The sequence below is a fragment of the Chelonoidis abingdonii genome, chromosome 11, assembly GCF_003597395.2.
Source record: "Chelonoidis abingdonii isolate Lonesome George chromosome 11, CheloAbing_2.0, whole genome shotgun sequence".
NCBI classification, from domain to species: Eukaryota; Metazoa; Chordata; order Testudines; family Testudinidae; genus Chelonoidis; species Chelonoidis abingdonii.
The window spans coordinates 43,843,733-43,870,762 of record NC_133779.1 but is presented as its reverse complement, the minus strand read 5'-3'; the positions used below and the strand labels follow the sequence as shown (position 1 = coordinate 43,870,762).

The following is a 27,030-nucleotide window of genomic DNA, read 5'->3' as shown; positions in this document are numbered from 1 at the left end:
CGGATCCTATCAGGGAATCGATTTATCGCGTCTAGATGAGACACAATAAATCGATCCCCGAACTCACTGCAGTTGACTCCGGAAGTCCACCAGAGTGAGAGGCGAAAGCGCAGTCGATGGGGGAGTCATGGTCGTCGATCCCACGCCGTGAGGACAGGAGGTAAGTCGATCTAAGATACGTCAACTTCAGCTACACTACTCACATAGCTGAAGTTGTGTATCTTAGATCAATTCCCACCTCTGCAGTGTAGACCAGGCCTCAGATAAAAGCATTCCCTACTCAATCACCAGTATCATTTCCTCCACCATCTTATTCAAGTACTCACATACCACTGTAACGGCCATGGTATAAGAACCTAGATAAGACATTGCTAAAAAGAGATCATTCAAGAACTAGACCAGACCTGACCCAAGCTTGTCAGATTAAACAAGATCACAGCCCAAAGTATTATGGCTGCTGGCTATTACCATCATCAGTCCCAATGAAATCACTTGCAGCTCTCCAATGCTGTGGACACACTTTGTAAATATTAATGATGTGCCCCTGAGTTTTACTCAGCAGGCTATTTTATTACATTTGTTTCTGCTGCAGCAGAGAAGTGGTGTAAATATTCCTGTCATTGCAAACAGCTTTAAGTGTCAGCCTGCTTATGACAGAGCTCTACAGATAGCCCAATCAACTCTTTCCCACCTCTGACCCAACTAGGATCAGCTCCACTTCCACAACAGACCCAGCATGTGCACTCAAAGCTAGTCACAATCAAGGGCCCTCTAAGACATTTACATTCCAAGATACTAAAGGGAAGGAACTAATGGAACAAATAGGTGAAAATTTCCCACAAAATTACCTCCCTAAAGAAGTCCAGAAACAACACTATGTACAGATAATACCAGGGAAGAGGAAACCAATTAGGAGGAGGACTTACCCCACCTTACCCCATACAGACGAAGGAAATGAGCATGAAATACCCTTCACACTAAGACTGTAGCTGGTCTAAGATTTCCACACTCCCCTCCAGTACTGCTCATCTGGAGAGAATGGTGCAGTTGCCCAGCAGTCACTTTAGCTCCCTTCCCAAACAGATACAGCTTAGTCTTGAGCTGAGCTGCCCCATAGACAAGGAGTCTTCATTCAAACTGCAGTTCATTTTCAGCCCCCCAGTTACTGTTAACATTTCAACAGTAAGCCACAATTTGTCAAAATAAATATTAACTAAGAACAGGAGGATCATGAGATCTGAAGCCGATCAGCTCCAAGTCACTGGCTAAAATTTAGCCCATGCTAGTAATTATCAAAAAGGTGTCATATGTTGTCCACAGCCTACACAGCTCTGCCAGTCCAACTCTTTCCTGACTAGCAGCACCCACCTGTTCAAGAAGTGATGTGCACTGGGAGATTTGGTAGGCAATGGCCAGTACAGTAGAACTTTAGAGTTACAAACTGACAGGTCAACCACACACCTCATTTGGAACTGGAAGTACGCAATCAGGTAGCAGCAGAGAAACCACCACCCCCACCCCCCAAAGGAACAGTACAGTACTGTGTTAAATGTAAACTATTAAAAAACTAAAGGGAAAGTTTAAAAAAAAGATTTGATAAGGTGAGGAAACCGTTTCTGTGCTTAGTACCAGAGGGGTAGCCATGTTAGTCTGTATCCACTAAAACAACAAGCAGTCACTGGACTCCTCATTGTTTCTGTGCTGGTTTCATTTAAATTAAGATGGTTAAAAGCAGCATTTTTCTTCTGCATAGTAAAGTTTCAATGCTGTAAAGTCAATGCTGAACTGTAAACTTCTTAAAGAACAACCATAACGTTTTGTGCAGAGTTACAAACATTTCGGAGTTATGAACAACTTCCCTTCCCGAGGGTTCGTGACTCGGAGGTTCTACTGTATTTGAACAGCCCAGCTCTTCAACAGTGCCTTCATATTACCAAAAAAGCTGGAGGTAGTAAGTGAACTCCTCTGGAGGAAGTTACAAAAGCTGTCACCCTTCAGCTGTGTTGCTAGAATACAATCCAGTCCCTCAATGACCCCTCTTTCTGAGGTCCACTGCCTTTCCTCCAATAAAAGCCGCTATTACACTCTCCTTCAGGGCATTGCCTCCTTCTTCCTGGCCCCTTCACTGAGAAGCGCTGTCCGTACTGGCTCCCTCCATGATAGCTACAAACTACAGCAAATACACTGCTGTATCAGGGAGTCAGAGCAAAAGGGCCATGGAGACCATCGCCATCTGGATGGTATGTCTGTGGTTTCCATCTTCCTTCTATTCCATATTTGACAGCTGGGTGCCCAGACACCCTTTGCAGTTTTTATTGAGACCAGACAGTCATACCTAAGTGCCTGTGGTGTGTTAAAATTTGGCCGTGACTCTGCAACGGTGTCCTCATCTTCTGGGCCTTCATCTTCCATGTTGGAGAAACCCATCTCATCCTGGAACTGACAGGAAATAAAGCTCAGCAGTTGTCAGGTATATGAGGCTCTGTCTGAGGTTCAGGGAATTACTTTAGTACAGAAGGGTTTCTGGCTCAGTATAAAATTAATCACAATGGACCTATACTGATGTCATCAGCAGCAGACATGCTCAGCCCGCTTAGGCCTTCACTGGGTCACATGCTTTAGCCTCCTCACAGTTCCACAGACATGAAAGGACCCCTTACAGTGAGTTTATGCTGAGACATCCAGTAAAGTTCCCTCTCTTTGGCTTATGATGGCACCTTCAGAGACCCTCTGTCAGTTCCAGGATAGAAAGACTCCCACATATTGTTAAACATCTCACTTAGACCTGATGTACACTACAGAGTTAGATCGACCTAAGGAAGTTTACGTCAACCTAACTCTGCAAGGGTCTACTCTAAAATGCAGCTCCCACCAATGTAACTCACCCACTACAGTGACTTAACTCTACCTCCGCGAAAGGTGTAGCTCTTAAGTTGATGTAGTTAGGTCGATGCTGCGTCAGTGTACACCGACTGTTGCTGCCTTTCAGAAGCTGTCCCACAATGCCCCACACTGACAGTTAAATTGGTGAAAGCGTTCCTAATGAGGACATGCACCACTGACACAAGAAGTGCAGTGTGGACACGCAAAAACTATTTAATTACTGCGGTGGCTGTACGTTGACATAACTAAGGTTGACTTTAATTATGTAGTACAGACTTGCCCTTACTGTCTCAAACAGCTCCTCCATCAGTTCATTTACTTCTTTCTCTGTAAGAGACAAGATAGGGTTGTGAAAGTAGAATTAATTATATTGTAAAAATAAGAATGGATTAAAGAAATGTTGTATGTACCTTTAAGCAGAAATAAGAAATGTTGAAATACAGGTGCCAGGAAAAGAAACATTAGGCATAAACAGGGGTGCTAATGTCGAAACATTAACAGAAGATCGGTAATAGTTAATAAGGAAATAAGATATGCATGGCTAGCCCAGGTAAACTTATCAGATTCTGCTTCCTTTGTTATCTTGCTAAGTGCTCCCCCCCCTTTTATCTGTATAAATAAGATAGTTTGTGTCTTGTATGGTGCTCACATTATCTGGGTGTATTAGCAGAGTGCTGTGCTAATAAAGCAGAGTGGTCTGACAAACTGGGAGTCCTGAGTCTAACTTTGACAGGGTGCATGAAGAAACAGTCAGTAATCCAGTAAGAAAAATTTCAGCAATTTGCATGGTTTCCTTTTCAGAAGATGGCCAACCCTTGCAAACTTTCCAACACAAGTGGGAAGAAAGGGGACCCTCTCATATACTCTTACAGTTTCTCTTTGTGATGGGGATCAGCCCTGAAGCATCCAAGTACAGCCTGCCTCTCAGCCACTCAATCCTAATCCCTTGTGTATGCCAGAAGGGCTTCACCTCCTTGATCTGTGATTTAAGAGATCAGCATCCCTCAACTCTGGTCACAAGGTTTTCATCCACATTCAGGCTGCTGTTTCTCCCCACATACTCTCTATGCGCCTAATGATGCAGCTCTGACCCCACTCACAGGTGAAGGCCTGAGCAACCCTATCTAACCTTCTTAACACCCACACTAGACTCACAGAGTATCTTGGCTACTGTTTCATTTTGTCTAAAACAGAACTCAAAATAAAGAAGAAGCTGTACCTGATAGCAATGGAATGGTAATGATGGACTACTGGCCAGATCCATTCATGCATTTATGGTGAGTCATTACTATACAGAGGAGCGGATGAAGTTAACAGCATGGGAGTTGGGTGGGGTTCTATTTTTTTTTTTTTTTTTTTAATTAGCCCTGCCTTGCAAAACCTTTGCAACGAACACTTAAGTTTTCAATTTGGATCAACAATTCTAACAGAAGCAGTGCGGAAGGAGCTGGGCTTAGGTTATCACATTACTTACTGGTGATTCTCACAGCACGATCATTCCTGAAGTCTTCTGTATCTGGTTCATCCAGATCTTCCAGGAAGTTATACTCAGGATCATCATCATCATCAGCCTCATCTAACAAGATAAATGTTTGAAACATATCTTTTCATAAATCAGACTGTAAGGGAGACCGTGCTAATGGCAACCTGGGGAGAAACAGGGCTTACTGGCTATCCTGCCAGACAGAAGCAGGACTTGAGTTAGTATTAGTTTTAACAGGGTCCCAGTTTGCTCAATTGCTGTGGTAGCAATTAAAAAAACACAAACAAACAATCTTCCTTTCAATCTGCACTTGTAGCACCCTCATTTCTTTCCCTAGTATTTTAACCATTCCTGTTTAGTAAAGCGAGACTGATTCTCCACTAGCTGTAATTTGTGTCATTTAAATTTGCAGAAAGTGAGTGTATAATGCCACTTTTCTAATTGGTGCGTTTTACACCCACTGTACACAGGTGTAAATGATAATACAGGAGGCAAGACAGAAAACCAACTTCTGAATTATTTTCTTGTTTCTTATAAGAGCATAAACCATGATGATAAATACAACATGGTGCCCCTCACATAAAAACACCACATTGATAAATAAAAAAAAGGTGAGCCCTATACTGCACTTTGCAAGTTAGACACTACTACAACAAGAAATAGGAAAATACAGTTAGGCCTATCTGACAAATCCAAGCTCCAGGTTCTCACTGGATAATTCATTTTAAGATTTCCTCCTGCTCATCCTGGAGCTTTACTCGTCCATTGAAGTCAATGGGAGTTACTCATATAATGTTGTGAAAATGGCAAATGGCATTCTGCAACGTATTAACAGGAATGTCATATGCAAGATACAAGAGGTAATTGTTTCACTCTACTTGGCAATGAGGCCTGAGCTGTAATACTGTGTGCAGTTTTGGGCCCCACAGTTTAAGGAAGATGTGGACACACTGGAAAGAGTCCAGGAGAGAAACAAAACATGGTAAGATGTTTAGAAAACATGATCCATGAAGAAGGTATTTTCATGCTACTTCTTCTAAAAGAGGTCAACGCACATCCCCGTCAGTACCCAGGCCAGGCAAACTAATGATCGAACCAGCAGACCAAATTCAGTGATGCATCCTGGGCATATGCCACTTAAGACACATGCTAAGAAGATGATTCCAGCCTCTGCTAACATTACCCTGCTTCAGTAGCCCTTGTTAAATTCAGTTTGCAAATGAAACTAAAGCCAAAGCAGTTATATTAGTCCTTATGACAGGTTCAATATCTATTCACCTTTCTCTTGCCAACAACAAAACAAGTTTCTCCTCCCTCGTTTTTCACACCTCAACTACTAGAAGAGGGCCTCATCCTCCCTGACTGAACTAACCTTGTTATCTCCAGCCTGCTTCTTGCTTGCATATATATATATATATATATACACACACACACACACACCTGCCCCTGGAAATTTCCACTACATGCATCCGACAAAGTGGGTATTCACCCATGAAAGCTCATGCTCCAAAACTTCTGTTAGTCTTTAAGGTGCCACAGGACTCTCTGCTGCTTTTACAGATCCAGACTAACACAGCTACCCCTCTGATACTTGACAAAAGAGAAAGGCAGCATTGACATTAAACCAACAGCTGGCTTCATCCTGCTAGTTATGGAAGCTGTCTTGTGGAAAGTTTCAGCAATGGTGAAGGTTGAAACGTTAAATACTTCACTCCAGTTTCTGGGATCAGGTTATGTGAACAGCAGCTTCCAAGTTTCATTTTAATTTTTATTATTGAACATTTATATTATATATTTGCATTCAAATGATCAAGCAGGATTAGAGACCAATTGTACTAAGCATTGTGCAAACACATATTAAGTCTATGGTCCTTCCCTGAAGGGCTTACAGTCTAATGAGAAAGGTAGAACAAAGTACAGGAAAGGAAGCCAAGTTTAGAAAAGAAGAAGAAATCTCCAAAATATCTGACACAAGAGCATCCACTGTGTTAATAGCCATTATTGGCTCTCTGTATAAGCAGACTCAGCCAGCCAAAACTTTTCATCTCTAGATCCATTACTAAAGCTCATTTTACCGTAGTATCTCGGTGCTGATACAGGCAGTGTGTTGGAGCATGGGGAAGAAAATAAAAAACAGCAGGGTTGGTTAAACAGGACATTGGAGTATTTACAGTGCAACTGAAATGCACAACACCCTCATTATTACTCATGGGCAGCAGTCAGCGTATATACTAGTACACTAGTATAAGAGTCAATGCATGTTTAGACTTGGAGAGGACTGAGCCTAGAACCAATACAACATAGATATGTGGAAGGTTAGCAAGGATGTTGGCATGGTGAACAAACCCATGTTACTAACCAAACTAACAGCCGTACATGAGACTGCCTGGGATAGACAGGAAGAGAAATCTTCAAGCTTCCCACAGAACGGTTAATCAAGGTCAGAGATGAAAATGCCCCCATCAATACCACTAAATAGCCAGGTATTGCTGCATACCCTCGCTCTCCACATCATCATTCATGAGTCCCCCAAGCCACCTTTTCCAGTCTTCATCATCTGCAGTATTTGGGTCATACATGTCTGGTGTGATATCTGGGGCACGGAGCTCAGCCTCCAATTGACCAAGAGGAACATCCTTCAAGGGTCTCTTTGATCGAGTGCGGAAAGCAATGAGGCTATCATCCAAAGACTGAAACATGGAGAGAAAGCACAATGGAATCAAAGCCGTCCCATTATTGTTCTAACTTCAGTGCAGCCAAAAAACCAACAACAAACCTGACACCAGAAAAATCTGATTCTTGCCACAAAAAGATTCATGTTATTTTGTTGTTCCCTCCAAGGGTAACATTTAATTAATCTGTAGCTATTACACTAACATCACTTATAAATATCTTTTCAACATGCACCTCATTCAAACCTATTGACTTAAGAGCTTTCTTCCCCTTCAATATTTTACTCCTTAGCAGTTGGTTTATCCTGTCCATCCCCACTGCTCAGTTATCACCACAACAGCTCCGTTCCAAGACAGGAGCTGGACAGAACAACTTCTGCTAGAGTCTGTATCATTGCAGCTCCATAGTTTCACTGAAATACAATCATTAACACACTACACCACCCTCTTAGGTCTCTTGCTCCCAATTTTACAGTCTACTGCTTCCCTGCTGAGTCACAGTATCACCTAAAGGGAGCAATTTACACAATCAGCTTAAATTTGGCAAATGTTACATTTTGTAAAAACAAGATCTACAAAAATATAACAAAAAAAGAAACATTTCAACAATTTAAAAATTCTAAAACACTTTAGAAACATTCTCCTGCAATGTTTTAATACCTGAGCGATATAGCACAAAGAATGCAAATGTGAAACTGATGGAACTGATTTTTATTATCCGAGCTGAGAGAAATACAGAGTGTAAACAAAGGGCATAAATAAGGAAAAGTAATTGATTTGTATAATTCTCTCACTTTTAAGCATCTTAAAGTGTTAGCAATGTGCTTTAGACAGTACAGATCAAACAACCACCTTACATTAACAACAATACTGTTATACTTGCACCACAGTGTCATTTTTGTAGTATCCCTGATCACGTTACCTGGTAGGAATCCATGCACACTGGGCTGGAGGCCAGTTCCTCATCCACGGCATGCAGCTTCTCCATAAAAGTGCTATCCCTGCTCTGTTTCGGTTTAGGTGGTGGTGGAGGTCCCATGGGAACCACTTCAGCACTAATATGCCTAATAATGGGTGTAGAAACTTTCTCCACCTAATCAAAAGAAGTCCTTCATGTTAAAAGTATTTTACTTAGGTCAGTCTCTCCAGGGCACGGATTTCTTTTTTCTGTTTGTATAATGCCTTGCACAATCAGTGCTACTGCAATACAAAATAAAACACGGCATCACAGGAGAAAGGGACTCTCCTGATTCTGGTAGACTTGATTTTTAGTACGAATAGTGGTGAGAATGTAACTATTCAGAGCTCTGGAGGAGAGGAGAAAGTTTCAAAGATTTCATTCTAATCAGTTTCCAAAATTATCAGCTCTAGAAGCATTTTAACTATATGAGATTAAATTGGTAATAGGAGACTGACTATGGCAGGGAGAAAGGGAGGGAGAAGAAAATCAGTACATTCACGACGTTGCCTCTGATCTCATACACTGTGCTATAGGTGAAGAGTTAATAATTGCTTCTGAAGAGAAAAGATAAGCAGTACCATAACCTTCCTGTTTACTGCAAGAAGCATCATTAAAAACAGAAAAACTAGGCTATTTGGGGAGGCCTGGGGGGTTATGTTGAGAGGTATGTGAATGTGGGGTTCCAGGAAGACCTAACTTCTAGAAAATACAGGCTCCAGAAACAGAATAAAAAGTTTTCATTCTTTAGAAGCCAGGGAAAGTCAGACTCACTCTTGCACATAGCACTATCTGTTCTCATGATCACATATTCCCAACCTAGTTGCACATGAGGGAATCAGACAAAATGAAGCTGTTAAAATCATGTTCCTTGCTCATCTCTTGAGCAGATCATCCCCCCCTTTTTTTAATCTCTCTAATAACCCTCTTCCTTACACCAAATCAAAAGTAAGCTTCTTGTCCTAATCTTCACAGCCCTTCCCAACTCTTTGCCTTTCTACTTATGCATTATGTATCTCTTATCGCATCACCCACCTCCCACATTCCCATTCCTCCACCTGCAATACCATCTTTGGCAGCCCACAGCCACCACAAACATTTTAGTACTTTTTTCCACACTACTCCTTATTCATGGAGACTCGCCCTGTACTGATGCATAAGGTCGCTAATGTCTCTTTCAAATCTCTCCAAGGCCCATATCTGTCTCGATGCCTATAAGAAATCATCCAATGTTTAATGGCTCAGCCGTTGGAGGAGTTAAGTACACGTGCGTAACCAGAAAAATAAATAAATATATATATATATATATATATATATATATATAAAAAAAATTGCATATATTTTAACTGTCTCTCTCTCTCCGATTCTTTGTAAACTGCTATTCATAGACTATAATGGGGTAGGCAACCTATGGCACGTGTGACAAAGACGGCACGTGAGGTGATTTTCAGTGGCATTCACACTGCCCAGGTCCTGGCCACCGGTCCGGGGGGCTCTGCATTTTAATTTAGTTTTAAATGAAGCTTCTTAAACATTTAAAAAAACTTATTTACTTTACATACAATAGTTTAGTTATATATTATAAACTTACAGAAAGAGACCTTCTAAAAACATTAAAATGTATGACTGGCACTCGAAACCTTAACTTAAGAGTGAATAAATGAAGACTCGGCACAGCACCTCTGAAAGGCTGCCAACCCCTGGACTATAAGGTCTTTGGGCATGGGTTGTATCCATCTCTTTGTACTGCACCCATAACAACGGGACAGAGTCAAATCAGCACAAGTGCTACCAGTACATAAATGTTAACCATCAACATTTATTATGGATTTCTCACTGGTGACTTAGAATGAAAGACTGAAGCTATTTCAGAAAGTACTGGAGCTTTGACGTGAACTGTACCTCAGATAGGGTTGCTCCCTCTTCATCTGTCTCTATCATATCTGATGATCGCCTTGTCCTAGATCGCTTTGCTCCCCGAGGAGAAGAGGCAGTGCTCTCCACATCACTTTCCAACAAGCTCTATAGAAGAAAAGCAAAGCAAAACACAGCCAAGTAATTTTCCAATCACTAACATACCCTTTTTCAGCTAATATCTCATTCCAGTGATTTTCTTTTAACATAATGAAGTCAAAGTCTCAGCATACTATGAAGGAAAGAATGAACCAAAACCAGTAGGGTAATCTTTCAGGGAGGACACCAAGGGATGAACCTTAGAAAAATGTTGGAAGAGTGAGGTTCTGGAACAATCCCCCCAACAGGAGTTGTTGGGGCACACACCTTTAATTAGTTTTTAAGGGATCTGGATAAATGTACGTGTGGTATTGTATGATGGGGTTGTTTGTGATAGTAGCAGATAGGGCTCAGCACTCATGAGGGTCCATTCTGGTTTCTATCTAGCTGATGTTCCTAAAAAGCTCATGCCTTCAGGGGTGCAGCTGTTTACCTGCAAGAGTCAGGAAGGGATTTCCCACCCAGTATATTCTGGGTTGGTTTGTCTGTCTTCTTCCTGTGAAGCATCAGACATGGCCACAGCTGGAGATATGACATTGGATGGGGTGGGCCAGTGCTCTGAGGTAGTACTAAGAATTCTGTCTCTCAGATGCTTGCCTGGTTGGTTCTTACTCACAGGATCTAACTGATTGCTATATGTGGGGTCAAGAGCAAATTTTCACCTAGGTCAGACTGACAGGAACCTCAGGTTTTTTTTGCTTTCCTCTATTGCATGGGGTGCAAGTCACTTGCCAGGATTACCTGGGTATATCTCATGTAACCATTGGTATGCCTCTGTCCCTCCTAGTCTCTGCCTGAGGGACATAATAGTTCAGACTCCTGAGGGCTAGAATATCTTGATTCAATTTCTGTTGTGGGATTTAGTGTGCAGGTGCTGAGTGGCATTGGTTGTCTGTGATATACAGGAAATCGGACTGGATGACCTGGTGGTCCCTTCTGGCCTTAAATTCTATGAATTTATTAACCCAACTGTTCTACATCCCAGGGCAGTGCCCTAACCACTGGGTCAGAGCATAATTCTCACTCTCTCTAGGGCCCAGTGAATATTTAAACATTTTATGCAAACTAGAAAAGCTTCAAACAGGAGAGACAGAGACCCTCTCCAGAATAAATCATGCCTCAACAATTAGGGCACTCACCAAGACATGAAAAACCTGGGTTCAAGCTGCAGATTCTCTCAGAAAGAATAGGGATTTGAACCGAGGTCTCCCACATCCTGGATGAGGGCTCTAACCACTGAACTATTGGATTAAAAGAGGGATGGTGGGGAGAGAAACAACCTCTGCCTAAGTTTTGTGCAGGACCTAATCCAGTAGGGTGTGCTCTAAGGCAGCCTCTGAGCACACATACCAGATTGGACCCTGTAGGCACCATAGGTGGGGGAACACTCAGGTTGAAGATTCTGCTAGGACTTAGGTCTAAGCTAGGCGCCCAGACATCAGGACTTAGGTGGCTGTGCACATACCCCCTGGCAGATTTTTAGGTACCTAGGGACTTTATCAGCAGCAACTCAGCCACCTACAGAATTAGACAGCAGCTGATTTTGAGTATGGGTGCCTAAAGTGGCTGTTAGGCACTAAAATCCCTTTGTGGATATAATCAAATGTGTTTAGCCATATTTACCTCTTCAGCAGTCTCATCCTCATCCTCATCCTCAGGCTGGTATTCCTCATCAGATGAATCATCTTCTTCAAGGGGAATGTCCACAAACTGAGGAGGCTGCAGTGAAACCAAGGGATATATAAGAACTTTACAGATTTAAGCTAAAAGTTTTACAGTTTCAAATGCCCATACCACAGGACATGTGTGGAGAAGCTCAGAGAAGGACCCAAGATAAGGAGAGAGCTCCAGAGGATGTGGAACTGTATCCAAGTAAGTCTTGTGGAATGGGTGGATTCAGAGGTGCAAGGACAGGCCCAATTTACAATATTAAAAAGCCACTGAATAAGTTCACTGCATCTCATATTTCACAGACCTAGTCTATGAAAGCACATGCTTCTAGCACTGATACCCCTGTCATCCTATTGTTTGTTACGCTCACTTGTTGCATCATATCTAAAATTAAACTGTCAACTCTTTGAGATAGGCAGTGCCCAGCCCTCAGTGGGGTCTCTGGGCAGGACCACAATACACATAATAAAACACGGAAGAGGAAAACAAGCTACAAGTCAGGAGAAGGAACAGTCAGAGAGAAACAAAAGGCCAAAGATGTGAGCCCAAGGTGAATCAGATGAGTATATTCACTGGAGGTTTTTGTGCAGGGATGCAAATCTGCTTGCAACAGACTCTGCAGACAGAGGAAACAGCACAGATTCACCTTTCAGTTGCTAACCTTGATCTCATTAGCCTTCTTAATTGGAGAAATATTCCATGCAGGGATTACCTAATGGAAATAAAACGATTATTAATAATCCGTGTAACATCAGATTTCAGAGTGTTAAAACAAAGGACCATCTGCGTTTTGTGATCCTACTTCCCCAATTACTCAAGTAACATCCGACTTTAAAATATCTGCTTTCTAAACTACTCAGCAGATTTGGACGCTGGGCAACAACTCCCTCCTCTATTAGATACTCTCAGTTCCCTGTGCGCACTTTACCCACTCCAGCTCTGATCTGGTACATTTCTGTTCATCTCCAAGGAATCCCTATTTTCTTTGTTTAAGATCACTACAAACATGGGCACATGCACACACCTCCCCTTGTAACGTTTTTTAGGCTTAGGAATAGTTCACAGAAAGCATCCCCGGTCTACAGTTCCTACTGTCCCAGAGGCCAGTAAAGCATCTTCTATCCTTTCCCAAACCAATGGGAAAAAATGTAAATGACATACTCACCACTCCTTTCTCCACAACTTCCTTCAGTTTAGAGCGAGTCATTTTTGGCTCCTAAAAGAGTTAAAAAGAAAGCAAACTCTTAACTATAACATTTTTCACCGGTCTCTCTCTCTCTATGGAAAATGTCTTTGTTTCTTGTTGCTAAGTACACTACCCAACTGACATGGTGGGCATGACATCTCTGCACTAAACTATACCTGATGATTCTGTTTAGCAGTTAGGTTCCAACAGAGTAGTGAGCGTCTCCAACTGCCTATACATATTGCAATACAAGTTCTCCCATGATCCTACCTTTAGCCTATTCTCTCCCCACACCAGATCACTAGCAAGATTCAACAGTCAGAGCAGCGTCTGAAGGTACCATGCATATGGATAGATAGCAATGGGGAAGGGGAAAGCTTGTTACTCACAAACATGGGCATGTCTTCTGTCTCACTGATGGCTGCTTTCATCATGGCAACCACATGCTCATTTGTGATCACTTCCTGCAAGAACATAAAAATTGGCTTCAAGTCTCCTTTTTTATATTTGTTGTGAAAAATAATCAGACTTCAGCTCAAAATAATCTTGGAAATGTGGTGGGTGGTGGAAAGAGGACAAGAAAATATTAAGTGCTCCTCTTATGATAAAGTGCAGGCCCTACATTACATGCAAAGATTCTGTAGAATGAACCTATCAAACTTTCTAATGCTATTAGGAGTGACAACAGTGCAGTCTATACACACATCAGTTTCATCAGCTCTGTTTTTCTCACACAATGTAAAATCCTAAATTTGCTGGTTTTAAGAACATGAGAAAAGCTACTGTGGGGCAGCACTGGAGAATTTGCACTTTAAAACATATATTCACACGTGTGAGAGTGAGAGTATGGTATCTATTCCACTGCTCCAGGGCAAGTTTAATGCTACCACATTTCAGAGCACACTGATTACTAGAGAAGAGAGATACAAAAAACAAAACTGAAAAACAAAAGAGAGATTATAGAAAATAAAAGTTGAGGAGATAAGACAAGATCAGAGACACTGGCTCCTGAATCAAAATATTGTAACTAGGTTGCCAGATTGGGGAGCTCTGGGAAGGAAATGACCACATCAGCACCAGGCTGTAGAGCAAGGTAAAGGTATTGCATTCTGACATTTACATAGTAATGACTAGTGAACAGAAGCAGTGTCAGTCACTTGTCACTATAGAGGAAATAGTGAAAGGACAAATTCCTGTGACCATCAGGCATGGAACATTATTAGAATGCAAAGAAAAGCTTAAAATAAACAGTATAAATTATTATTTTGAAAACACCATTGGTGTTCCCTAGGCTCAGTTCAGGGATGACTGGAATCTGACAAGTGCTTCATTACAGAATTAGCTGGCTCAAGTTTTGCACTAGGTAGCTAAGGGGATGTGGATTTTCTCTCCACTACAATTCATTCCTATGTGGAAATTGTGCGATAGGATAAAAATATTACAAAAAGAAGGAGGTGGCCTTTGGCACTAAGTACACTACATTTCCGTTAACAGTCCCACCAGAATTCCTGAAGACCTTTACCAAGAAACCCAGTCCTCATAGAAAATATGAAGTTTGTACATTCCTAGTCTATGTCCTCTCATCCTATCTTAATAGCTTTTGCCTTTGTCCTGGACATCTCAGGTGTGGTATAACCAGTTGCAAAAGATCACACTACAGGAAGTAAAAGATTAACATCTGCTAATGACAATGTAAGTGGCCGAGTTCTGGATCAATTCCACCTATAACAATAGATAGCTCTAGCTTTACTAGTCTGCGTTTACCCCGTTTATCAAATCCTGTGCAATCCCATAGGCTAACCTCAGACCAGCCAGCACTTTCCCAGGAAGATACACAGGGTCTATTCCTTTTCTTAGTACTGACATACATCTCCACTCCGGCCCACTCACATGGAGGATATTTCGCACATTGACGACAGTCAAGTTGTGCTGTTTCGCTCCATCTTCTAAGGTGCGATCAAGCATGTCATCTAGTTTGATGTCACAAGCCAAGGACGCCTCCTCTTCTTGGCTTCTCTCTTCATGTTTACGTTTGGTTGCCTTCCTCCTCCTCTTCCTCCTCTCGCCTTCCTCTAAATCTTGCTCCTCTGCAGATTACCAATAAACGATTCAGTTTCAAAATACAAAGACAACCTCCCACTCAGGCAGTGGGACTCTCTAGAAGACAGAATGCAGCAGACATTAACAGGTTTCATCTGCTTTCCACCTACTGATCACGAATAGGAACCATGAGTTACTAAAACACTGGTGTTTTGACTTGCTCCTATGCATGTTATCACTAGTGGGGGGGGGGGTCACGGGTGTCGAACTCACTCTTTGGAAGCAATATGGATTCCATCTTTAGTTACAGTATGTAGGCTGGAACATAAATTTATAACCACATAGAACCCAAATCCACAACAGATTTGGGCAGACAAGAGTGCACTGATCCTTCACAACCATGAGACCTAGGAACACATTTTTCAAATGGAAGACTCAGATACTGAAAAATCTGAACACACCACAGAGGCCACAAATACATTAAGCTAAGTATTTGACATCTATGCTCTAGTGACTTCACAGAGCTGCCATACTAGACACTTCCCCTCCTCCTGAAGGAGTTGCCATGAAGCAACCATGCAGTCAGGCTACAAATCAGAAAAATCCTGGAACCCAGCACCAGTGGGCAGGGGTGAAAGTGAGCTGGTACTCAGTACTGGTAAGAACCCCCACCGGCCCATACCCAGCCCACATTAACTAACTACAAAGGGAGCAGCTGCCCTGGGGACGGCGATTTAAAAGGGACTGGGGCTCTGGGTGCTGCTGCCACTAGCACAGCAGTGACATCCGGAGCCCCGGGCCCTTTAAATCAACACAGGAGCACCACGTGGTGCGCGCCAGGTGGCCTGAAAGGGCTGGTTGGGGGATGCTGACCCCCAGTCCTGATCCTTCTGCCTAAGGCCCCATCCCTTCTGGGGGCTGGAGCCAGCTCACCCCTCCCTGGGCTCATACCGGCAAGTGACCTAACTTACTTTCACTCCTGCCAGTGGGTTAGAAAACTAATCAGACTTAACATGCTTCTCAAGCATGTATTGCTGACTCAGGAGAAGAGAAGAGCACCATTCAAGCTCTTCTCTTAGGAGGCCAATGTTTGGGCAATAAGTGGGACAGACCACTGAAGGGATCAAACTCTAGTTTGTTTCAGAACATGCTCCTCACTGGGCTCCTTAGGCTTAGTCAGCTACTGAATTACAGTGCAGAAGTTTAATATTTCATTCAAAATGGCTGAACCCAAAGGCTGGATTCCTGCCCCAGTTTTGTGCTTCCTTTCCAGAGAATTTCTAGTTGTACTGTGTCACCATGTCACAGGTTCTCCTCCTGCAAGATACTTACCCAGTGGAATAAACAGCCCAACGTCCTCAGTTTCCTCATCAGTCTGCTGCAGCTGCTCCCCTGTTTTGGTGTTTTTCGATATCTTGATCGTGGCAGGAGCTTTAATGGGCAACAGCAAGGAACTTTTCACTTGGGCCAATTGTTTTGGTGAGTGGTTGTCAGATGGATGGGGGTGTCTCTGCAAAATTACTTCTACCCCTGTATGCAGTTTAGGAGATTTCCCTGCAAACAGCACATATTAGGGTCATTTTGTTCAAGGTGCTGCTCCCCAGTTAGCTTTTCCTCTTTTGCACAAACCTATGATACAAATACAGTAGGGATTCCACAAACCTTACAACAATATACGTCTCATGAGTTCACTATTCAAAGCTTGTGAACTTCAGAAAAATGGGTCACCTAGGCTTCTGATGCCGCCTCATCACTTCTCCCAGTCATTTAAAAAAGTAGACACCTGTATAAGTTGAACAAGTAATAAGTGCTTTTGCTACCTCCTGGATTTTAATCACAAGTGTTCAGATATATTAGAAATCACAAAAACTCCTTTAAATACATAAGTCATATAGTGTCAGGAAAAAATGGTGTGAACAAGCTAACAAATCAGCATTTTGCCTACACAGTTTCTTTGTGCTTCCAGTGATACACTGTGGTTCAGAAGTCTCTCCTGCCACTTGATGTCACGAAACCCAAGTGCTATAATAAATCTGTATAAAGTTATAAACTTGCATTACAGCTTAGGGAAGGTCCTGCTAGGGATTGTGGTGGCTCCCCATTATAAGCCCTAACAAGACAGATCTAATCTTTCACCCGTGTGAAGGAATACTATTCTGAGAATGAAAATATAGGGTGATAACTCATGCACAGACCACCAATAGCATGAAATATCTGAAAGGACATTTGGTTGCATTTTAGTCAGTTTTTACATATCTAGCCAAAAGTTTATTCTTTAAAAGTAATACTTAGCTAGTAAGCAGTGTAGTTGTAGCCATGTTGGTCCCAAGAGATAAGAGAGACAAGCTTGTCTCTTTCACCAGCAGAAGTTTGTCCACTACAAGATATTACCTCACCCACCTTGTCTCTCTATTTAGCTAGTATTTAGACAGCACTTTCAAGATGTAGATATTTGTTTTAAAGACAAACAAACAATACAAAGTATTTTACACTGTACATTACCTACAAAACTTCCTGATACAAGGTATTAAGTCCAACCACTTAGTAGGGTTCATAAAGATTAAACTCATATGGATAATGAGGACATCAGTTACATTAGGCAGGATAACTAGGAAGTTGCACACTTCCCAGCTTGTGTAGACTGAGCTTACTGCACAGCAAGAGCTCCTTGCATTGCTCTATTCTACCCAAGGCCCTGTGTGCCATTCTCCGCTCTCTCTCTCTCTCTATTTCAGGGACCCCCTGCAACTTCTCCCTTCCCCCACCCCCGCCCTGCATTCTCCTCTCCCTGAGTAGCAGGAACTCTGTGGGTTCCCCATCCTCCCCTCAGCAGAATTCCCCATTATCTGTCCCCGGCTGGGGCTTTGTGTACATCCCCATGCTGCCCATACCAATGTCCATCAATCTCCCACCCACAGGGGATCTGTGCACCTTCTACTTGTCCCAGGTTCCCCTATTTGCCTCCTATAGCAGGTGCTCTGTGTGCACTGCCATTAACCTCTTCTCCCTCATTCCCCACTTTTTCATGCTAGGAGCTCTGTGACCTTCTTCCCCCATCCCCATACCTGGGTCCTCCAATTTGCCACGTGCCAAGGATTTTGTGTGCCCCATTCCCTATTCTCCCCCCCACCCCTGCCAGGGTCTGTGTGCATGCCCCCTTCCTCACTTTCTCCCATGACCCACATCCCCCATTATTTTTCTGTCTGAGAGATAAGTCATTCAGGGTATCATCATGTTAAATTCTACGGGTAAGATGAGATAGCACCCATTAACACCTCCAGCATAACAATATTCTATCAACCAATTGTTTGACCTACAAACAATTGCAAAGGTGCCTGAAGATGGCAGAGACTCACACGTGTCCTCCATTTTACCTTTTTCTCATATTCTCCAAAATCAATAGGCCTGTTGGCCACTGATGCTTAGAACGTTCCCTGAGATTTTGGAATTCATTGTACAAAAGCGTTCAAAAGTTATCACATTACACACAGACAGACAGAAATGCAATCAAGTTGAGCCTAAAGCCTTTGCAAGCTCAGCCAAAACTGTGTAAATGATGTAACGCTCAATGCTTCAGGACATAACCCAATCACTAACAACCTAACACTAGAAAGAAGTTGCTTCTTAACGCTTGTTACTGTCCAATGTCAGAAATAAACCTCAAGTTCTCCCCCAGTTCCTCATGACTTTTCAAAAAAATAATTGTCAAAACAAAAGAATGTTTACCAACTTCCATAATATCTCATAATGCAATCAACCAGGACGCGCATTTTTATATGCTCAAAAGTAACACGTTTCCTTATCTGATTTTTATCAAGAGATAGGAAGTACCCTATCAGATTAAATGTAATGCTTCCTCTAGTCCAATATCCTGTCTCCAACTGTGGCAGACACTCATATGTTTCAGAAGCAGATGCACGAAATCCTGCAATGGAATAACCTGCCCACAGAAGAAGTTTCTTCCTAATCCCTCAGTAGATGGCTGGCTTACATCTAAAGCACCATGGTTTATATTCCTTCTAAAAGAAACGTTTATTGTACCAGATAAACTCTGGATATTCTTATCCCCATAAACAGATCATCTTTTTTGGCTCCTATTAAACTCTGGACCTCAATAATATTTAGAGGCAATGAGTTCCCTAGATTAAATGTTGTGGGAAACAGCTATTTCCTTTAATATTTTAAACATGTTGTCCTTTCAATTTTATTAAATATCTTATTCTCTCTGACTTTCTAATTTTTTGTTTTTTTCTCTTTCTTCTGAAGATTTTCTGCTTGGACAAAACAAGAAAGTGTCTCTAAGAGCTAAATTGAAGTCTCCTCCCTGACAACCACCACCACTCCCAGAACTAACAAAGCATGTAGAACACTACCACTTAATTGGTTTCTGCTGCATCCCATTCCCCATCCTTTATCTATATATTGGCTATCTAGATAACAAGGGATTGAATTTCAAAACTGATGCACTCCCGTAATAGCTTAAATTCATGAGTTTATATTTCAGCAGGGCTGAAAATCAGACCAAACATTCTATGAGGCAGAGCCCTAATCCCCTTTTGCTTGTAAGATACTTTTCTGTGCTTCTGCTGCTGTGTAAATAGTGACAGCAGCAAGCAACCCATATCAAATTAATTTACCTTCTTCAGTGAATTCTTGCTCCTTACGCTGCTCAAGAAATTCAGTTGCCATCGCAGTTTCTTTTGTGTTCTGTTGACCTTCACCACTGTCCTGACTGAGATCTGATCTACGCTTCATTGGGATTCTTTTCCCACTTCTCAGGAAATTCTCCACTGGTTCTTTCCAAGCCCTTTGGCTACACACCTGGGAGGTCCCTTTTCCTGGGATTACGTTTCCCTTAGAGGCTCCACCATCAGTGGTTTCCAAAAAGGGCAACTCCTCATCCAGTATGATAGCAGTGCTTACAGAACACACAGGCTGTGCACCAGTCTTCTTGGCAGCTGACACAGGCTGAGTATCTGTAATTTTGCTCACTCGCCAGTGCTTTGATACAGAGTCTCTGAGCTCCTCAGCGCCACTAGGATTAGAAGACTCCAGTTTAACAGACTCTGCATCTGAGAAGAGAGCTGCACACTCCTTGTGACAGCTCAAGTCGACCGAAGGACTCCCGGGCTCCACAGCAACAGCTCTTCTCTTCTTGCAGGGCAACATCTTCAACGAGTGCGACATTCTGCTACCAGTCCCCCAGCTCCACCCTGAAAGAACAAGTGCAATTTCTTACCACAGCAAAGCCCCCCCACCGGACATGAGACCGGGGCCCTCCCCCGTAGCTAAACCCACGACAACCCCTCCCGGGCGGCCTGGCCTCAGCAGTCAGACCTGGGAGCCCGCCTGGCGGTACCTAAGCGTCCCACAGCGCCACGAACCGGGAAGCCGTAACCCCCACGCCAACCAGACCCCTCAGGTCCATCTTCCCGTCCCGCTTGCCGCCGCTTCCTCCAACGGGAAACGGAAATTACGTCCGGACTCCCGTGTGGAGCACAGAGCGCGCGCCGGCACCGCCATGTTTGTTTGGGAGCAAAGGAAAACGAGCCGCCCTGAATCCGGGCGGAAGGTAAGTAGGGCGCCGCCATAATTGTTGCGGGCACTGCGGGGGAGTATGACCGCCAACTTTAGCGGGGCTGGAGCGGGGGCGCACAAGGAGAGCTGCCATGATTGCTACAGACCGAGCTGGCGTCGCTGCCCTGGTTCTTGGCTATGTAGCTGAGACCCCTGCCATGTTCGTTTGGTGAAGAGACGGTGGGGCGCCGCCACCTTCGCAGGGGGCAAAGCTAAGGAGCCGCCATCTTCGCTGTTTTCCGTCTCTTTAGCGCGCTAGGAGCGTCTCCTCCGCCCCACGCGTGCGTTGTGTGGGAACAGAACAGAGCAGAATCCAGACAGCCGGAATCCGAGGCTGGAACAGCTGCCTCACGGGGCGGGGGCAGACCATGTATATCACACACAAGAGGCCTTGGGGAGATTAACATCTGGTATAAACGGCACAGTTCCGCGCGAGGGGTCTGCACCTGCTCGGGTGCGGCTCGCAGGCGATACTGAATTGGTCCGTACAGCCACCGAGGCACTGAGCGACTAAGTGTCTTGCCCGAACTCACATAGAGCGAAGCAGGCTTCTCCCAAAGCCCAGGCCAGTACCCTGACCTAACCCGTCTTCACTTCGCCTTAAATCCTTGATCTCTTGATGTCTCGCGCGCACACACCCTCTTTTTTGCTATTGTATCAGATTTATTGCACAGCGTGACTCACTGCCCTCAGTTTTCTGCAACTGGAATGATCCGGTATGGGACATGTCCCCTTCCAACTCTGCGGGAAAGACAGACCCCTACGACACCCAGTGAGGGAGAGCGCTCCAGCAAGGGATGCACCACTCCCTTAGCCCCGCCCAGTGCAGTAACCCGCCCTGGATGCACATACTATCACCCTACTGTGGGATAAACCAACTCCCTAATCCCGCCCCCCCCCCATCCCAGTGTGGGCTGGCCCTGCGCTGGCTATACACCCTGCGTGGGATGCCCTGTCTCCCTGAGCGGCTCCACCTCGCACGCTGGTGCTGGATACGCCCGCCTGTTGCCAGTGTGGGGTGAGCGAATCCACAAACATCTGCCCACCCCGTCACCGTCGGGCGGTGGGGTCGACGTTTGGGCGGAGTTTCCTCTTCGGGTGACATCGGAGAGGGGCGGAGCCTAATCCCCAGATCGTTCTTTGTGGGCGGAGTCTGCGCTGCATCGGGGCCAGTGGCCAGCTTCTGCATCCCAGGCTCTGAGCATCCTCAGGGCGGAGGCTGGTACCGGGGGACCCCCGTGTACAGGATCCTGCACCCCGACTGCACCTGTTCTGCTGCACCATGGCTGAGATCGCCAGTGTCCGTCCCGGCTTAGGTGAGTGGAGCTAGGTTACCAGGTCTTACCCAGCGCTCGTCGAGACCAGGCCGTGCCCAGCGCCTCCCCTCCCCCATCGAGACTGTGCCGTGCCCAGTGACTTGCCCCTGCATCCCCGCGGCCGTGCCCAGCGCCATCCTGCCCGCCCCCTCCCATCGCGATTTGGCTGTGCCCACCACTTTCCTCATTCTGTAGACCGGGCCATACCCAGCAATAGCACCCCTCTCAGCATGCCTCGGTCTTAGCCTCTCCTCTAGAGCAACACGGTCAGTGTCCACCGCCGGCCAACTCCTTCGGTCTGGGCCGGTGCCAGGGACTCGCTCAGGCCGATGCGAGGGGCAAAGATGCTGCGAAATGCTCTGCCAGATACAGAACGTGTAAACTCCGCATGTGGGAATAGGGAAACGGGGCGGGGGCGAGTCCCTGCTGCCCACCCATCGGACGGGATGCTGTGGGCAGAGTTCGTTACTCCCCGTCTGGGCTGGTTGCAGTGGCTAGGGGCCCCTCTGCTCCCCGTTTTGGGTGGGTAGAATGCAGTCAGGTGGGCTCTCCCCACGGCCGTGGTGGGGAGGTGTGGAGCGGAGTGTCTCTCTCCGCTTCGGGGCACAGCATCAGCACTGAGAGAGCAGGTTGCGAGGGAGGTCGGGACAGGAGCTGGCGCTGCTCTTCGGCCTGATCTCTGTCCCCGTGGGTTGAGGGGGAGCAGGTGCGGGGAGCCTGGGCTGCAGCGCAGCTATGGAGCCGCTGCTGCCTAATGGCTTCGAGCGGGATGACGTGATGTCTATTCCGGGCCAGGCAGCGCCCCGGCCTCTGGCTGGAGCCTTTGTTCACGGCTCCCTGGGGGGGAGGGACGGCTCCGAGGGGGCTGCCGCAGCAACACAGCTCCCGGCTCCAGATGCAGGTTCTAGCCCTTAGACGAAGCTGGATAGATGGAACATTTTTTCTGCACTATGTACCTGGATGCGGGCAGGGCGGTCTGGGGAATCTTAAGCCGTGTCCCCAGAACTGAAGAGAGCCGCGCCCCATCGCACATACCCTCCTTCCTCACTCTGGAACAGCCGGGATGCAGGTATCCCCAACCCCTTTGTTTCTTAGCAGGCTGAAATACCTTCTGCTCAGATCAGTCTGTTAGTTGTGTGGGTCTGGAGAGATGCTTGGAGGCTGTAGCGCTGGGAATAAGGGGCCCTGCTTTGGGGCCAGGGACACATTGTGTTTTAAAAAGCTGCTTAATCCATGTAGTGAATCACTAAGTGTAAAAGAGGCAGAAATTGTGCCTGTTCAGTGTTATTGTCTGGTGCACATTGTACCATATACTGCAGTCTGTGGCTGAGTAATAGGCATGGCTGTTGGTCCCTTGGGTCACCAACAAAAATGTTTCTCCTGACTTTCCTAATGAGCAATATTTTAAATAAAAAAATAATTTTTAGCAATTACTTTTAAGGCCTCAGGACTTGCCTACATAGCAAATGATGGTGGGGGGGGAGGGAGGCGGAACAGCAGGTGAATATGTGCATTTCTCAGGAATACAACCTGCTCCCCCTCTCTTTCCTCCAAATCTGAGACTTTCCCTTTAGGCCACTCTTGAATGAGGCCTCATGGTTAAAAAATGGTTGCTACATTTCTTTTTTATTCTCAAGTGTTATATAAAACACATTCTCTCTTATGGTAAGCACACAATGTCTCTATTTATATTTACAACCTGTGCAAATCACTGTGGAATCTAGGTGAATTTCACCACTGATAATTGGTACACTATTGCAACATCATTAAGGAACCCCCAAATAGTATTAAAAACAAAGAAAATTAAAAGTGACATTCTGCCTTTTAATTAGTTTAAATATTTATAGAGTGAAATTTAACTTATGTGAGGGCCCTGATTTTAAATTAGTACCGGCATGGTGCTAGCAGAGTACTAGGAGCTTTATAACAAGGATGAAGACAAAATTCCTGCCCCATAGAACTTAATTCACTAAAGATAATGTTTAATTTTTGCTGTATAAAGTTGAAAACTGTCTAATAATCACTATATGCAGTATCATTGTAGCCAGAGGGTCCCAGGATATTAAAGACACAGTGGGTGAGGTAATATTTTTTATTAGACCAACTGCTTTTAGAGACGGAGACAAGCCCTCAAGCTTACACAGAGCTTTTCTTTAGGTCTGGGAAATTTACTCAGAGTGTAAGGTGGAACTGATGCTAAACAATCTGTTTCACTTTATATAAGTTGTGATACTCAATACGTTTCCTGGACCTGAAGAACAGGTCTGTGTAAGCTCAAAAGCTTGTCTATCTCACCAACAGAAGTTGGTTCAATAAAATATATTATTGTGATGGTTTCCCCAGAGTGCAGTCTGGGACTGTGGGACTGCTGTGCCCCCTAAACCTTCCAGCCTGGGTGTCTCTCACAATACTTTGCTAGTGACAAGCAGCAAACCCCTCCAGGCACTGCTCAGTTGCAAACTGTCTAATAATCACTATATGCAGTGTCATTGTAGCCAGTGCTCAGCACAACTGCACGTGGAGCCCCACACCCAGCTATATTGCATGAATACTTCCAGAGCCACTCATGAATCAGACAAGGAAAGGCACCAGCCAGATCCCCCCAGCTCCCAGCCTTGCACCTCAGGAATATACTGTCTTGCACTGCTCAAGATGAGCAATGCAGATTTATTAATTGGTTGGCCATTTCATCAATGGAAAGTGGATATACACCAGCCTTTGCAAACCTGAGCAGTTATGCCACATGCTTCGTACAAACTCACTGGTAAAGCTAAACAGTAAAATAAATTTATTGTCTACAAAAGATAAATTTTAAGTGTTTACAAGTGATGGAGTAGGCAAAAAGTCAAAGTTAGTTACCAAAATAAAATGTTAGCATGCAGTCTAAACTCTCAACCCTATTAGACTGGGCAACGTCTAGATAAAGCAGTTTTCTCACTCCTCTGGATATTGCAGTTCATAGTACAGATTTCACCCTTGAAACCTGGGCCAGTCTCCTCTGTTGGAGTCTTAAATCTGCTCAGCATCCTTGTTGCTTGCAGCATAGATGGGGGCAGTTGAAAGATGGAGCATGGGCCTCCGTGTCCTGTTTTATACCCTTAGTCCATGTGCTTGGAGAACACAAGACCAGGCATGTCTAGTAGGCATTGCTGAGTTCCCAGGTAAGGTTGATCAGTTCCCCTGGTGTGGTCTTATGCAGGTGAATCATTGCATTATAGCTCCCTTGCTGGACAATGGCTGGTGATGTCTGTTCAACAGCATCCAACCAGGTGTTGGTTACCTCCCTTGTCATTGTCTCTGTAGGGCTAGTATCTGGGCGCCTCCCAAACCCACATCATATTTTAGTGAAAACCATACAACACAATTCTTATAATTTCATTTGTATTGATGATACACATATTTAGATAGAACAATGTCTTTCAGCAGATCATAACCTTTCCCCTGATACTTTACAATGCACGCTTTAATGCAATATCACAATTATATACAGATGAGGAATATGGGGATTATAAGAATGTTACAATTATCTCAAAAAGAACAGGAGTATTTGTGGCACCTTAGAGACTAACAAATTTATTTCAGCATAAGCTTTTGTGAGCTACAGCTCACTTCTTCGGATGCATAGAATGGAACACACAGACTGAAGCTTATGCTGAAATAAATTTGTTAGTCTCTAAGGTGCCACAAGTACTCCGTTCTTTTTGCGAATACAGACTAACACGGCTGCTACTCTGAAACCTCACTCATCATGTTTCTAACAGTATTCTCAAACTTTTGTACTGGTGACCCCTTTCACAGAACAAGCCTCTGAGCGTGACCTCCCTTATAAATTAAAAACACTTTTTAATATAGTTAACGCCATTATAAATGCTGGATGCAATGCGCGGTCTGGGGCTGATGGCTCATGACACCCCATGTAGTAACCTCACGACCCCTTGAGGGGTCCCGACCCACAGTTTGAGAACCCCTGCTCTAACAGGCCTTATGGCACTCTTATACAGAAGCCATCAAACCTTGTAGACCATTGTTAAATGGTTTGGTTCCCAGCAGTCTTTCTTGTGTTATGGATTACCAAAGTACATTCTGCATCAGGGACATCCAAATATTTGTTTGTGCCATTATTCAGAGGACTTGTCTACACACAAATTTGGGCCAATTTAACTAAAGATGTCTTTAAATAAATTTAGCTTAACTGATGCAATACCCTATATGGACACTCTTAAAGCAGTTTAAAAATGGCATGTATCAATTTAGGTTATATCAGTAAGTGATCTACCTATGCCCTTAATAATGTACACAAAGGGGTTTGCTTGGTTTAACTACATACATTTAAAATCCAACTTTTAGTTAAACTGGTGTGTGTAGATATTGCCTAAACACATCCACTAATACTAATTCTAGTTAGCTGTGTGATTTAGTTACAGTATTACAACCTTTCAGACCTAGAGAATGTCCTTGGCCTTCTACTGTACAATTGTACACTTGTACAGACTGTCTAAAAGTGGTTGGTCCTTTTATTCATACAGCTCTGCATCTTTTCTTGAAACAATCACTCTTCCCACCTCTTCTAGTTCTTACTTGTAGAGAACTTATAAAATAATCTAAAATAAATGATGTAAAAAACATAGGTTATTATTCAACATATATAAATGCCTCCTGGGAATGAATAAACTGTGAGACTCACAGAAAGTCCTGATTAAGAATAATTGACTGCTTGACAGAGTAGGATTGTGCTAGTTAGTTTGAATGACCCAGATTCATAAAGATATTTGGGTGCCCAACTTCTACTGAAATCAATGGAAGTTAGGAGCCTAATTACCTTTGGGGATCTGGGTCAATCAATGTCCATGACTTTCATCTGTTTTTAAAAGCTAAGGTGGCTTGCCCTCAAGTAAGTACTCTGAGACAGAAAAGCCTTTGCATTATGCACCTCTGAGGCCTCAGTCTCCATTTTTACACCATTTGTATGCCTATGTAACTCCATTGAAATCAGTGGTGTCATACCAGCATAGAACGTGTGTAGCAGAGTGGAACATCAGGCTCCTTTTGTGTGCTAATGTTGTCACTGAGAGATAAATGGAACCTTATTTTTTATTATTTTGTATTATGGTTGCACCTAATGGCCCCAACCAAGACCGGGGGTGTCATAAACAGATAGCTTAGGGTTAATGTTTCTTTTACCTGTAAAGGGTTAACAAAGGGAACCAAACACCTGACAAGAAGACTAATCA

General features: G+C 44.0%; 2 protein-coding genes across 10 annotated transcripts in view; one reads left to right on the top strand and one right to left on the bottom strand.

Annotated features, from left to right (window-relative positions):
• Positions 1-20,662, bottom strand: part of LOC116817251 (GON-4-like protein) — a 46,306-nt gene extending 25,644 nt beyond the window's left edge. For 3 of the 9 annotated variants that reach the window (XM_032767167.2, XM_032767170.2, XM_032767172.2), the window contains exons 1-14: positions 20,266-20,591; positions 19,544-20,119; positions 16,239-16,460; positions 14,757-14,953; positions 13,256-13,330; positions 12,846-12,896; positions 12,342-12,392; positions 11,633-11,728; positions 9,899-10,018; positions 7,961-8,131; positions 6,864-7,056; positions 4,358-4,459; positions 3,170-3,210; positions 2,336-2,439 (exon numbers count right to left, since the gene is read on the bottom strand). In XM_032767167.2, coding sequence (XP_032623058.2) covers positions 2,336-2,439; positions 3,170-3,210; positions 4,358-4,459; positions 6,864-7,056; positions 7,961-8,131; positions 9,899-10,018; positions 11,633-11,728; positions 12,342-12,392; positions 12,846-12,896; positions 13,256-13,330; positions 14,757-14,953; positions 16,239-16,460; positions 19,544-20,119; positions 20,266-20,497 — 2,231 coding nt within the window. In that variant the 5' untranslated portion in view covers positions 20,498-20,591. Of the gene's footprint in view, positions 1-2,335; positions 2,440-3,169; positions 3,211-4,357; positions 4,460-6,863; positions 7,057-7,960; positions 8,132-9,898; positions 10,019-11,632; positions 11,729-12,341; positions 12,393-12,845; positions 12,897-13,255; positions 13,331-14,756; positions 14,954-16,238; positions 16,461-19,543; positions 20,120-20,265 lie in introns of those variants that run through there. The other 6 variants (XM_032767168.2, XM_075070986.1, XM_032767169.2 and 3 more) reach the window with 6 other exon arrangements.
• Positions 20,663-21,254: 592 nt separating this feature from the next.
• The window catches only part of SYT11 (synaptotagmin 11), a 37,088-nt gene continuing 31,312 nt past the window's right edge, over positions 21,255-27,030 (top strand). The window contains exon 1 of the mRNA XM_032767179.2: positions 21,255-21,799. Coding sequence (XP_032623070.1) covers positions 21,766-21,799 — 34 coding nt within the window. The 5' untranslated portion in view covers positions 21,255-21,765. The remainder of the gene's footprint in view (positions 21,800-27,030) is intronic.